Raw genomic sequence first — 15,547 nt, 5'->3', positions numbered from 1 at the left:
TTATTAACTTCTGTGCTAAAACTGCAATTTGAATTATCTTCAAAATATTTTTGTAAGTTACACATTGTTTGGGAACTTGAATGGATGCTACTTGAAGTAGGCTCACATGATTCCGATTCAAGAAATGACAAATTTAGATCAGTTTGCGTTACACTGTGGCTTAATATTTCTTCTTGTTCCAATAAAGCATTCATTGCTGTGGGACTTGTTTGTGTACCTGATGAATATTTCAAGCTAACCCACAGATCTGGCAGTCCCACATCAATCCCAAGTCTATATGAACTAGAATTGTCAGTCATATCAGTTGTTGATGAAAAGTCACTTAAGGAAGTAAAATTAGTGTCCGAGTGTGGATACTTCATAAGAAATTCATTTAAATGCTGATTTTGAAATTTTGTTTTAGTACCAACATGAGTCATAGTTTGTGTCTCCATACTTTTCTTTTTCTTCTTTGTTGCACCGTGCATTGTCTGTTTTGTAGTTGATCTTTGAGTCTCATGTGGAATCAGAATATCAGCATCTTTCATTGCCTTTTTGAGGATGTAATCACCTATAGTTTGAGTCTGTGCACTGATTTTTGGACGTTTGTTTCGTGACAAAATTCCTGTCTGAGTTTGAGCTGACATCCTGCGTTTAGTTGCCCTCTCACAGGATTTAAATGGACTGGGTGCCTTTTTTGTTCTTTTATTGACTACCATTTGCCCATCTGTTTGAACTCCTTTATCCACAGCTGTTTTTAAGCTTTTACCAGAGAGCTCACTGAGAGCAACAGCTGCTAGAAAGTGTACTGGCACAGCAACTGCTGTTGAAACAGACTGACGTTCTTTGCAGATGTTCACATTTGTAACTTTCTTTTCCTTTTCAAATGCTGTGCCAATAAGAGCTCTGAAATTAAATACATTTCATTTAGAATACAATAGTAATATAAATTGATGGTTTGAAAATTCAGAATATTGTTAGAACTTTGGTTGTTACCAAGTTAGTTAAATTCTTGTAGCCAAAGGAAAATTTAGATTTAGTACTTCACATATTTGTACACCAGAAAACCCAATGCTGTTAGGTGTGAAGATAAATTTCAGTGTATTCATAACCATCCCACTAGATATAGGTGAGTGACCAGCTTCACCAGTGCTCTGGCCACTTTACCCCTAGGGAAAGAGCCTCCATACCTATAGGATAGGAGAATGGGTGGGCCTGTGGCTGGTCTGAGTGCTGTCAAATTGAACAATATCTACTGCTGCTGGAAATCAAGAGCGGGAGGCTTTTTAAAATGCCTAACTTGTCCTATATGCAATGTACTGAGATGATCAGTAAATGGAATACCTCGAAAACATATTAAATTTATATGTGTATGTGGTTTCTTATATGCTTTTATATTTTTGGTAAGATTTAATGTTAATATCAATTCTGTTGAATTTATAACTTGCTTATTTCTGAGACTGTGAATATTTAATTTGTCAAGGACTCTGCCACATGGAGTTATAATTAGTATATAGATAAAGATTATGATATTGCTGATTAACACATACTTTCCATATAATTTGAACTTTTCATCAAAAGTATGTGAAAACCTCTTTGCATGAGTTAGCAGTGCCTCATATGAATCATAAGTGTGGTTACAGGAGCAACTGAATTTAATCCCACAAATTCTTGAGTGATGGTTCTTTGCTGCTTCTGTTGAGAAACCTTTCAGACACTTTTCACACTGAAAAGCCTTTTCTGCATGGACTTTCAAGTAATGCTGAAAGTAAATAGAAACCATTAATAATTATAGTTTTTTGTGTTCATATATATATATATATATATATATAAACAGAAAAAGAAGTATATACTAAAATTGAGAAATTTTTCACTTAACAGGAATTCCTTGGAAGAACTTTCTGTGATAGTAATCTATTTCTGTGCATCATTTTAGTTGGTATAGATTCCCACTATCTAAACGTTATCAGATGAAACTTCCAAATTTCATATCATCCCATGTTTGTAATTTTTAAGATAGAGAAAAACTTTATGCTGTATCTATTACCCCATAATTTTGAACAAAGTTGTGTAAAGATTTTTAATTGTCATGTTTTAGATACTAGAAAGGGAGGTTTGTGTGTGTGAGTAAAATTTTACATTTTTCACAAACCTTTTACAATAGAAAATTCTAAATTAAATGATGGTAGTGTCATTGGTACCTCAGTTCATTTGACCACTGTTCAACACACAAAAATAGGCTGTCTCTTACAAAACTAGAAAGGAATGCTAACAAATAATTTCTATAACTTTACCATTATGATTACATTATTGAAATAGTGGAGGTAAAATTTTTCACCTGTTTCAAATATTTCAAACGCTTGAAAAATTGGCCTAAACTTAAGTTATATGGACATCCTTCGACAGGGCAATGATAGTGGCAATTTACACCCTCGTCTTTCTTTAAAATTTCTTTCTTTTTATGGTGCTTCAATAAATGCATATCTAAATTAGCAGTATTTTTAAATACGCTCTTGCATCCTTCCTCAGGGCAATGGATGTTCGTCTTTATTGCACACAGCTCTGATGGTGGTGGACATACTTTAATTACGCTCATTCTGAAACAAATATACAAATACTCGCATTATAAAGTGATTTCATAAGTGCCCTCATAACCTACAACTGGCTACAGAGATACTTCTGAGTTAAAATACAACTGCATACTTTTCATGGGTACAATAACACAATATTCGTAAATTGGGAGACAGCCTTCCGCAAATTAGACAACTGCTACTCAATTCGTATATATATTTCAGAATATTACACTACACAACTAACATATAGCCGCCATTTTTACATCTAAATATTACCAACGTACCATACTCAATAATCGATCATGTAACAACAGTGGTACCAATCTAACCAACTATGTGGCTTAGGGAGTCCGAAGGTTATCACCGAATTAATACCAGTGTCCGCCATTCGTGCTAGAACACAATTATTATGACATAATTCTGCGTGTCAAAGTTTTGTAATTCCTTTCTGTGATAAACTTACATTTTTCACAACAGATAAACGTTTTCAGCATTGCCAACTGTCTGACCCAAGCCATTCCGCATTCTTTTGGATTTTTTTGGTAGCTTCTATGCGTGACAATACTATAATAGTATAATTTCCCAAAGGAGCGCTTACATGCCACATTTGTATGACGTCCTGTTAAGGAAAGGCAGTGGGTAAGCTCTGAACTGTGAATTCTAAACAAAATGAAGAAAAACTGAAATGGATACAGGTATCTACCAAATAACTTTCTTTCAATTTTCTGTACTCATTGGCTTTGATGTTCAAAGTACTAGAGAGAAGTTCATCAAAATTCACTTTGGTGATACAACGTGGACACGTATGACCTATCTATTATACATTCATTATATGCACTGTGTGCAAAGACCATATAAGGTGGGCGTAGTAAAAGTCTCAAACGCCAGACTTTTGCATAAATTTGTGCAATGAACATGCCATTACGAAAATTCAATAATACAAGGTCTAAGTTATGAACTCTGAATAATTCGAAGCTTATCACGATTTCAAGTTCTCTGAGATTGAAGTTTCAGATTTCACTTCACTTAGATAAATGTATCACATCGATCTACGTAAGTTACATATCTTATTCTTTTGATGCATGTCAGTCATAATATTGATTTCTACATCAGAATAGAGATATCATTTGCTTTTGTGTCATTAAAGTCATGTTAAGCATCATTGATATCCAAAGAGTCAGGAACTGTGATAAAGTGCTGGGAAGATATCTGTCTTCTTCTCGAATGTTGTACTGTAGTCTGGTAGATACTGACAGAAGTTTCAGAGGAGCTTGCTGACGTCATCATCGTGGTGTCATCACTCTGATGACGGAGGAATTTTGAACAGTTATGTGATATATTTAATAAAGTGTAGCAATAAAATCATCTGATTTATATTCACTGTGTGCGTTTTGAAATCGACATAGCTCCTCAAACGTTTGAAAACGGGATCAATGTTGTTTTTATATTTTTACGCGAAATAACCTCCAGAATCACTCCCTGATGGATGGCAGACCGGATGTGAAACACTCCCTATAATCCCGCAGGAAAGAACTATTAAGAATAATTTTCGGAAGTTTCCTTGGGCCTATCAGTTTTGGTTTCAATAAATTATGTGTATGGTGTAATTGTTTTCAATGCTGTCAAATGCCATTGAGACAGACACACTGCGTCAAGCTAGACCAATCCTCCATTCACCTTGTATTCCACTAAACAACTGAGCGGAGTTAGTTTAAGTACAGAACAAGTCGCACGTTCATTTAAGCCTTACATATTTTAAGAAATAGATCAAAAGACTTCCCCTTGCCTCACAAAAATCGAAACGTGACTTAAACTAAGCCACAAAGCTCTCGGTTCTGCTTGATGTGTTTGCCTGTCTCTTCTGTAAATGGCAATACGATAATCGTGAGGGTCGTTCTTGGAACGAAAATTACGTCATCTTACCCGATCTTATACATGCGTTTTGCTTCTTTAACGACGCTGTATAAACTGGCGGAGAACAATATCGAAGCGAGCTTTAAAAACTAGGGTGTGGATGAGAATCATCTGGCTCAGATTATGGTCCAGTATTTGGATTTTGTGGATACGGTACTGAACATTCTGGCTTTATAAAAGACGGGGAATTTCTTGACTGGCTGAGGGACCGCCAAATTATGAAGAGGGGCCCTGCTTTAGGGAGTCGGTCTAAAATGCGTGATTTACATGGAACAGATTATTATTACAAAATTTCCGATGGAAAGTAGTCGTGGTGTGATTGAAAGAACTAGGATTGTATTTACCTGGCAGTACATGCAACGTCAGCTGTTACCCTTCTGAGTTAGCGACGCCATGTGGATTTGTGGGTCGATACCAACTTTTCGAAGAAATACACTGCCCCATTTTCAGGGTTGAGGACGGAGGCGTTTAATAATGCTGTATTTTATCGACTGAACGTATGTTCTCCACTGAATTTGGCAGACGTTCTGCGTCGACTTCGATTTCACTCACCTTATCCGTTTACACTTGTGCACAGGTGTCTCACAGAACTGAACTAAATCATGTCCACACCTTCGTTTTACAACGTGGCTGATCAGATGTTTTGTTTCGTTCTGTAATTTCCCGGAATTGGGGAACGAACTCTAGAAAAATGTGTTGTCTGAAGCGTCTGTTTGTTGGTATTGGTTTCTAAGGTAAGATCCAGTATTTAACCGGTCCAGTGGCGTCTGATTTTATTGAAGAGCCGTTAATGCAATGTATCCTGTTCTGTCCATTTGTTTTGACGGCCATGATGTGTGAAACGGACGTCGTAGAAGCCGGCCAAGAAGGGCATACTGAAGTCAGAACGACGTGGCATGTAGTGTGCCTGGAATACAGGTCTACCACTTTCCGCGTGGAGTAGCCGTTCATCTGGTAAAGAGTTAGTTTACATGTGCCTCTGGCAACCAGAGAAATTCACTGACGCAGGCGACAGTCTAGAAACAGGCCATAGAATAAAATTCTATAAGACGAATACACAAGCAGAATCATAGGATGCATGGACCGCTCAGTTGAAGCCAACGAGATCTGACAACGCAACAGAAATTTCGCTAAACCGCGTTAATTCTGGTTTTATTCCCGGTTATCGACGTGCACTTAGGTTCCACAGAAGAACGTGAAACTGCAGCATTTAGACAAGATAAAGATCGAAAGATTTATCTTGCTTCTGTAAACGGAACATGTCCAGGACAGAAGATTGGACTAATCTGGACAATGCCAGACAGTTCTTTCTAGGAGCACCAACTGTAATTGTGCTTGATGGTGATATGACGGGTTTACACTTTACTCCGTCCGCCATCCATCGTATTGTACATATATTATTATTATTTAGTGTTTTGTCTGACGACAGGTCCATATGAACAGGATCCTTCCATCCTTTTCTCGGACTGAGACCTGTTCATATACGTTCTTGGCAGATGATCCAGAAGTGGTTTGCCATTGCCTTCTTCTGTGTGTGAATGGAGTAATTGTTGGGATGGCACGGAGAAACCGGGGAAGCCTCCGGAGGAAAACTCCGTGTTGCCTAGACCACGGCCTTGCCCAACACAAGTTATAAATTAACCAATAATGACCAAAAAACCAATAAACCAACCAATAATGAATACCAGTCACTTCATTCCCTTATGATGGACATAGAGATGGTCTCCGAAACGTTGTACTTCCGTTATGTTCTGATGTAGATTGTCACCCAAGCGGATTTTGCCACCTCCAGTCACCTCGAAGGTTTTATGCTTTACATAAAATCTTACAAGCCCAGTTCTCAGTACCCACATGAAACACACTTACTGTGTATACACACGTCAGAGAGTAGTTTCTAACTGTAATTTGGCTGTGTTTACCAAGTAAACATCTTGCTGAAAAGCCTCCGACTTCTCTTATCTCTGTTAGGGTTCATTTGTAGACCATTAATTGCCAACCAATGTAAATTTGATGATTGGAGTTCTACGGAATGAACGAGAGCTGAACTGGGAGGAAGTGACCTTTATAGATAAGGCTTAGTGAAATTTGTTACTGTGGTTTTTATTTAGGCGTTTGTAAGCCTTTGTATTTGTGCTGTGAATAGTGTTTAGTAAGCATGTATTTGCTCAATGTTCGCGTCTGACTCGTTCCCGTGTCGCAGGTGCACTTAAACTTAGATTTTGTTTTTTTTAAAGCTTCAGTCATCGTTGGAATGGAAGCTGATGATGTCAGAATATGAACCGATATAAATTGAAACGTTATAACCACAAAAATGGACAGCACTGGAGAAATAATGCATGGGATTTCTTTGGATTTAATCCTGTGGTGAGTTCTTTTTATAACTGTCAGTAACTTTCATAATGGATTTAATAGTTGGACATCGTTTCTCTTTATTTGTTGATTCGAATGTTTCATCTCGAAGTTTACTCATCGAAAAAAACAGCTAACTGTATTGTAATTATTATTCCGTTATTGTTTTGCGATTTAAACCAAAATTTAAATTGATCGATAACTTACCTTAAAACACTTTAGTATCAAATTTCGTGAAAATCTGCTCAGCCGTTCGCGAGTTCTTACATGCGTACAGACGGATGAAAGGACGAAAGTATTGTAATGTGGACTTCGCGAGAAGTTGGGTTGAAGTAAAACTTCACACATTCAGGACTTTGATGATAAATTAAAGGGAATGATTAGACCCACGCTAGGTTTAGCCTCTTGTTATTTAGGGCTCTTGAAAGAGGCCTACATCCCACTGGGTAAGAGGCTAAGAGGACCCCGGAAGTAGTGACGAAGAGAGATTCAACCTGTACCAGGAAATGAACTGTTGTGAGCTTTCCCGGGTCTTATATTAAACAGATACTGAATTGACATAGTTTCGTGATTTAAGGAAACCTGAAACAGATACAGCAGGAGGTTAAACACATTATACAAATTAAACTTCCGCAGGAAGATGTTTATTACAGTTGGTCCAGAACATCCAATAATCTTTGCTCACATATCCGCCAATAACAAAAGTACACAGACAATCTTACTAAAGTAAAGAGTGGTCGTTGGCTCTGGAAGCAAAGTTGGTTTTCAGAGATATAATTTAAAGTGCAATGACCTGCAGTAAACTGAAAAAAAAGGCTTCTGATGTCATGAGACGACATTACTCAGACGTAAGTGAAAGGTCACTGCAAGGTCTAGGGCCCATAGGGTCTGATTGATTATTTTTTAACACATATCATCGCATGAGATAATGTGATGTAGAGAGATGATTAAGTAAGAATTTAAACGTATATAAACAGATGTTTATCACGCTATCAGCATCACAACTAGGATTCTGGATATGAAATTTATGATGCGTTTTGACTCGTGTGGTGCTGGTGTTTATATCAAACGGTATCGATAATGTTGGAGTAGACCAGCATCAGTGACGGAAAATGCTTCCCGAAAGAAAGTTTTCCTGAGAAGCTGATAGTAGGTCAGCTGGTCAGTAAATCCCGGACGTCTTATACGACCCGAGGATTCAATGACATATTCACAACAGCTCACCATTCCACACAGAGTCACTTCTTAATTAAAAGGATCCATTTTAATATTGTCCCCATATCTGCGCTTAGGTCTACTAAGTGACTTTTTTCCTACATATTTTTCTATTGCAATTCTGTATTCATTTCTCATACCCCTCATGCGTTCTACACGTCTTACCCATTTTATCCTCCTTGATTTGATAATATTCGGCGAAGAGTAAAAATTGTGAAACTTTCTTCATCCTCCTTTTACGTCTCAACTATGCGGTGTAAATTACAGAATATATTTTACGTTTACCGAGGAAGTAGAAATGTTTGGTCGAAATTGCCATGGGTTTTCTTCTCAGGTGTCATATTTTTGTATATTATTTTGGGCGATGTTTATAAAATTAGCGCAAATACGAAAGCAGCTTTTCCAAAAGTTTTATCTCGGAAACTACACTACGGATTTCGGTGTGAGAGGTCTACGGCGAAAGATGTTGTACGACCGATTAATTACCATATTTACGAGCAATGTTTTATTTGAAGATGAGATCGTTCTTCGTTAATTCTTTTCAAAAACGACTCATTGTACAAAACGGCGAAAAATTGTTTAAAAAAATAACATATAGATTTAATGAATATCTTTAACTTTTAAAAACCAGTTAACAACGTAGTAATTCTTTATCCAAATGTGAGTCTGTACGTACATGTACGTGAAGAATGCGAAGGCCAGTCAGACGAATTGGAAAAGTTGTGTGTTGTATTACATCTGCGAGATTTAGTAAGGTGTTGCAACTTAATGGTCTGGAAAAAAAAATGAACCTGGGGAGTTTAGCAAGAACGTTTTCTGTCATATTTGTTAAAACTTCTTAAAAATTCTCTTCATGCCCCTTTGCGTACATTTCATTTTTTTCTTTTTCCAATTACCAGAGACACGTGAAGTCCTTTCTTCCTTAGACTGTGCTTCTGGACCCGTTATACGACTCCTTACTTAACTTCCGCGAACAGAAAACCAGTCAGTCTCCTGGGGGCTAGTTCATGATAGAATCCAGTGGCGGTGACAAACTTTCTAGTCTTATAAAGCCGGAGAATAATGGACCAACGGGTTCCATACATGTCGGGGGATCTTGTGAGTAGCTTAAGTATGATCAATTGATTTAGTTTAGTGTTTTTTTTAGCAGATTACGACTTAAGCGCGATCAGTATTTAGCCTTAATTATGGAGAAAAGAAGTCCAGTCCTGTATCTTTCTGATGAATCTTTGTAGGCCACCGTCCGCCCTGATAATGGAGGCAGCTAGGACCTCTGAAACGTTGGCAAACTTCTGCTATACTGAACCCCGTGTTAAAGAAATTATCGCGTACTGGTTAAAGTCTCGCCACTTAATAATCCTTGCTCCTGCAAAATTAATAACCACCCTCTTGTTCGAATCCCAGAATAACCTGAAATTTTTTTATATGCAGTTCTGTGATATGATTTAAAACGGGAGGGGGGGGGGGGGAGGAGTAATTTAAATGACAATAGTTGCCATCAGCCCGGAACCAGCGCACATGCGCAATTCCCAATTTGGAATCCGGATCTGCGTTCTATTGAAACGGAAGGCACAAATATCGACATGTCTGCCAGTTTCAATAAGGTCGTCCCTGTGCTTCAGTACCACGTCATTAATGCAAGAACTTGACGTGGAGATAAAGTTCCATGCATTCTTAACTTCGACAGTAGTATGTGAATGGTCAGATTCACACTCCGGCCGCTTTATCCCTCGTGAAATAATTCCCCTTTGCTTATTAGGTATCAGGCTGAGTGTCATTTCACTGACTGAGCTGTCTCGGTTAATTTACTATTATTATTGTTGTTGTTGTCACTATTACTGGTTTGCCTTGTAATTAATTCGTAGACAGTGAATATTTTGTTAAATCTGCTGGTCTCCCTGGTTAAGAGATCGGCTTCTGCTATCACAAGACAATACAGGAACGGCTGTAATACTGTCTGGATTAGAGCACGTGACCTCAGCGTTCCCTCGGCTTAGACAGTCAGATATTATGTCTTTAACTTACTAAGACTGATTTTGAATGTGTAATTATCTTGCCTCGATTCGTATTTACTAAATTCCGGACTTTTTTTCGTGTTAATGAACGTACAACGTGCTAATGAAACTACTACTCGTACGGTATCGCTGTTGCCAAGCCAACGTGGTGAAAAACAAGACAATACGAGACTCCGACATCGATTATTGAAGCAAGTTTGCCTTACGTTGTTAGTGTGCTGGGTAATGTTATTAATTTTTCAATCGACTATGGGAAATGTGGACATGTTTGCATAGCACTTATTTAAACGCGATAGCTTTAAAACTTCATAAGAAGAGAAATGTTGACGTCACTGGTATTTATTTTCTTTACAGCTTGCTAGAAATACCGTCGTTCAACTTCATAATGCATGCGAGGTTATCGATTGTTGAAACTCCCGTGTAGAGTTAGAGACAGTCGATACTCGATATTATACATCTGATTCTGTGTTTTTCCTGCAGGTTTCTGTTATTATCAGAGGAGGTACAATGGCTTTAACATTATACTTTTTTAATTTTAAAACGGCGAAATAACTTATAATTAATTTAATTAACTACGGGTTCTTAAATAACTTCATGGAGCACAGATAGTCAATAAATTTATCGATTCAATAGAACTCGGAGGATAATTTAATTGTTCATAAGTGCCAGTCGAATTCGGTCTACGTCCAATCCAGTTTGACTTCACATTTCCTTATAAGCCTACGTTTTTCAATCGGTCTCTTTTCTCTAGATTTTCTAATTAAAACTGTGCATGTATTTCATATTTCTTACTACGTGTTGAAACGTCCCTGTGAAATATTACATTTGTAGACGTAATAACTAATGACACGTCACAAGAAAACTTTGCCTGTCGGTGGGGTATGTCTCAGTACAAGAAGATCCTCCGATCAACTGTGGTGTTGGCACAAGTGCGATCAGATTATTCTTAGCAAACGAAAGTTCACATTATCAGGGATATTTCAGATCGTGGTTAGTATTCAATCATCCAGCCTCCTGCAATACGAGCTCTTCCTACTTAGTACTTCAGTTTGAGTCGCATTAGTACCGATATTCGACCTCTGATCAAGGCCACGCCACTTAGCGTCGAACGTCATGGTTCATACTTAAGGTCCTTCGCTCTGACATTCATCAACCAGTCTTGGATTCTAGCATTTTTCACCTCTCCCTCCAGTCGAATGGTTTCGAACCTGTCTTAAAATATGTCACGACCACTTCCTTTCTTATCCTTTAAAATTGTTTTACCATATGGCAATATATTGACCACAGTTCAGAAGTGTCGTTACATAACGAAACATTTTTTCTTTTCGGAAAATAAAACTGAAGGAAATACGGCACTTAATAGACCTAGTAGTAGATGGAGGGTAATATCACAACAGATATTAAACAAACATGATGAAGGTATGTGATGGATTCGATCAGCTGAGGGTGGATTCAATGGTGGGCTTTTGTAAACACATTTTTTGGGTTTTATTAAAATGCGGACAAATTTCTTGACTGTCTCAGCGATTGTCAGCTCCTCAAGAATGTTTGTTCGAAATTACTGTTCAGGTACTCCCTTGGAGAGACTGAAACACGCATAATCTAATCATAATGACTCCGTTGTCGTGTGTTGGGACTGGTTTCTCGCAATTACTCGTAGAACATGTAACCCGTGAACTGCCAAGGACACTCAGCATACTTCAACGTGCCGGAAATTACAATTTGATTGTGATTTTGCCATATGTTTCTAAAAACATGCGAGTGTTGTTGAGTGATAAGTTTTATGCTGTTAATGATAATATTTGACGTCCTTAACCTCATTAATATACACGTTTAACAAATGAGAATAGCACATTGTTGTTTGGACCGGCTGTTCCATTTCTCAAACTATTTAATGGTTTTCGATAAAATTTTGCGTTGGAAATATACATTAAGATTGTCAGGTGAATGTAATTATGATTCATATCAGTCACTTATAAATTTTGTTTTAAGTCTGACTGTAGTCCCTTACAGGTTTATTTTAAAACTGAAATCGGAAATTCGGGCTGCATAGATTTATTTTTTTAAAAATTTAGTTTATTTTGAGGAAAGTTTTGTGTTATACCTCAACTCTCGCGATTTGTAATTTATAACCACAGATCTTTGGCATTGTACAAAACCAGATGAAGTAGGTATGTGCTTGGAGGGACTGGGAAAGATCACGATAATCCACTGAACAGCCTTTCGTCAGACCTCCCGAATACAAAGCAGCAGGAGTGTTAATCATTCGACCGCGATGTTCTGTGCCAGCGAGTAAGTCCTGATTATTGATAATAATGCCATATGAAGACAGTGCTAATAGTTTCAAGAGGACTTACGAGCTTTGTGCGATATGATGGAAATGTTTGTGGTACTTTCTGTTCGAAGTCACGTTTTTAAGTTTAACGACATCTTTATCAGCGTCCATAATTCCACAAAAGAAGCACGTTTATTGACAGCTGCATTCCTTTCCCACTTCTGTACATCTTTATGTCTATTATAAACTAATGGTCAATAGTACTTTCCCCTTAGTTAGGCAACTTGTAAGACACTTGTTCCTACCAAGGCTTTTATTGCTGGGGTCTTTGTGTCCTTTTCCTCGGTTGTGACGCAAATGTCAGGGCGCGACTGGAAAAGGGGGCACGGTCCCTTTACTCCCAATCACGGAGGATTCCTCTCCTAAGCCGCAGAGGCCTCCTGGGATGAAATTAGTAGCCAACAACAAAATTCGATAATGCTTTACCGCTTATTGGCATAAACTTGAAGTGTCTGTCTAGTTTTCTGCTGTTCACTGAAATTTAAACATGAAGATAACATCTAATTGACAGCAGAGATAAATTTACACTTCTGACAGCTTGATTATCTCGATTATTAGAGAGAATATTTCCTCATAGATTACTGGATCGAGAGATTACAGAAAATAATACTCCTCAGCGCTGTAATATTTCAATTTGTGGTCAGTTTTCTCATAAAGATTAATCTGAGCCTTCTCTTTAAAGCACTACATGAACTGCCTGCTTCACCTTCATGACAAAACATTTGTTGATTGCTAAATCCAACAACAAAGAGTTTGTATTTTTTGTCAATTGCAGTTCGAAAGTACAGCGTCAGACAGGAACCCTGTAAGATTTCTTTTGTTCAAAAAAACAATTATAAGTATTGTCGTTCAGTAAAAATCTGTCACGTGATCGACGTATTTAGTCCGTGTTTCACCTGTGTCCTTGGTGCTGACAGTCCGCAATAATCAGCGACTTTCTCGCAAGTTTCTCGGGGTACTTGATTAATATTTTATCTTCTTGTCATCAAAATCAGATGATCTTCGAGGAGGTGGGAAGACATTTCAATCTCCGAGCTCCACAATTGTGCAGAGTACAGATATCTTCTCGAAATTGGTAGTTTAAATTCTGATTTGCTTTTAAAGACTTCTGTCAGCTGGTGGTACCAAATAATATTGTAACATAGGCCTGTATGATTTGTATGAGAGAGAGGCACTTAGTTCGAATTAGCTATTGTGCCTGATGGTCTTCATGGTTTTCCTCAGTTCTTCCGGATCAGCCCGCCCGACCTTTTGTAGGATCGCGAGTCACAGATATTGATCCTTTAATAACATGGGTTCAGATTTATGAGGTCTATGAAATTACAGAAGGAAGACAGGGTTCGATTCCAGGCAGGGATGACTTTTCTGTTACCAACCAAGTCCAGGCCAGCTGGGGATAAAGCGGCTAGAACGTGAAGCTGACTACTCTCCTCCATCTAAAACTAATGCTGTCGGATGTATTAATGTTGTAATGCTTTATTAAATACATTTAACGTTCCTGTAGTTTACCTTATAATTATGAAAGAATTTCTACCACGGGCAACATTTATTTCTTTGGGTGGACGTGCTCTGTTCGAATCCGGTTCCAGCCACATCTCATTTTCTGGAGATTAGTTAGCCTATATTTTCAATATGTTATAAAAACATGGGAAGAATTGTTACTGGTACTGTGAAACTGTCCGCTAAAATTCTCGACAAATGACTGTAAATTGCTGAATATTTGAAGTTCGAAGTACGGTCGAGAATTGGTCCTAGAATAATTCTATGTTTGATTGCATTACTTCAAGTATATAATGCCCTGCTGGGAAAAGATCCCTAGGCCGACCTCAGAAGAGATGGACAGGAAATACAAGACCGTTACAGGCCTCGCGACCTAATACGGGAAAGGATGATGATGACTTCAAGTATGTCGGAAGGGAGCAGACCTTCAAACCAACTTCTAGATAAACCTTTGATTTTGAGGCTGTATGATCGAAGTTTGAAATAGTCAGTCTGGGTTTAAGGTCGGAAACCATTAATCTTGACTGAGTCTTTTAAAATAATTTAAGCTCTTTGCACCTACACACACTCATATGTTAAGAGAATAGACGTTTGAAGAAAGATATGTCAGATATTAGAAGTGACAGATTCCTGTCGTAGTATTTATGTAAACTCTTTGATCCGTCACGCCTTTCATGTGACGTGATATAGATATGGATATGGCTGAAAATAAGAGTTTCATTGTCACACATTGTTTTAGCTGAAACCTTAAAGATAGCCTTGGTATAAAGTTGAATATAATATTAAACTGGATCTTTGGATACATCAGCAATGAACTTTCTGGTTCCAGAAGATGTAAGTAATTTCTCGACCAGCTGAATAGTGACAAGCCTTTCACAATAAATATTCCCCGTTGAGTTTGTTATCATTGTGACTGGTTCTTAGATAATTAGCAACACTCTTTTAACTCCAGGTCACGTTAAACTAGTTTCTTGTAGTCGTGGCATGCACATTTTCAAGTTGCAGGATAGAGGAGGTGGCCTCTGTAAAGAGAGGACAGATTCGAACATGCCGAACAAGCTTTCGAAAACAGCCGATAGGGGTTTGTCTTGCAGCTTGAGATTGGGTATGGCCACTCACTGTTATAATTTGTGCCGTAAAAGGAAAATAGTATAGAGAAAATTACACAGTGAAGGGGTTCTCAATTTGTACTCTTCACCAAACATTACTAGGGTAATTACGTAAATTAAGGAGGTTGTGCTGGGCAGGACATTTGACACTTGTGAGGAAAATGACTGATGAATATGGAATTTTGATTGGTACATCTGAAGGGAAAAGATGGGATTCAGGCTGGGAAATCTAGGTGTAGAATGGAAGATAACATTGTAAAGAATCTTACAGAAGAGGGTATGGATTGTAGACCTTTGAGCTGACTCAAGACAGGTACAAATTATGAGCTTTGTATTGTTTTTAACCGTACATGCATTGTAAATTGTACAAAGGAGTTAAATTTTGCCTGGTGTATCTCGGGATCTACGTTAATTTTTAAGATACATAACATATTTTGGACCACATCAGCCAATCAGATCTGTCATTTAGAGTTGAAAATTTAACTTACTTTATAGATATTCAGTTGTCTGAAACTTCTTAAACTAAATGGTTAGTATTTAATTAGGTAATACCAGAAG

At 37.8% G+C, this 15,547-nt stretch overlaps 1 protein-coding gene across 2 annotated transcripts in view; it reads left to right on the top strand.

The window, feature by feature from the left end:
- The first annotated feature begins 6,618 nt into the window (after positions 1–6,618).
- SPoCk (secretory pathway calcium atpase) overlaps positions 6,619–15,547 on the top strand; it is a 30,531-nt gene continuing 21,602 nt past the window's right edge. The window contains exon 1 of one of the 2 annotated variants that reach the window (XM_022060855.2): positions 6,619–6,830. In XM_022060855.2, the coding sequence (XP_021916547.2) occupies positions 6,741–6,830 (90 nt within the window). In that variant the 5' untranslated portion in view covers positions 6,619–6,740. Of the gene's footprint in view, positions 6,831–14,633; positions 14,715–15,547 lie in introns of those variants that run through there. The other variant, XM_087353229.1, reaches the window with a different exon arrangement.

The sequence above is a fragment of the Zootermopsis nevadensis genome, unplaced genomic scaffold (genome assembly GCF_977971745.1).
Source record: "Zootermopsis nevadensis isolate Lab colony 2312 unplaced genomic scaffold, Znev_1.0 Znev_ptg000022l, whole genome shotgun sequence".
Classification (NCBI taxonomy): Eukaryota; Metazoa; Arthropoda; class Insecta; order Blattodea; family Termopsidae; genus Zootermopsis; species Zootermopsis nevadensis.
The sequence above is the reverse complement of the archived record's forward strand: the minus strand, read 5'-3'. Positions and strand labels throughout refer to the sequence as shown.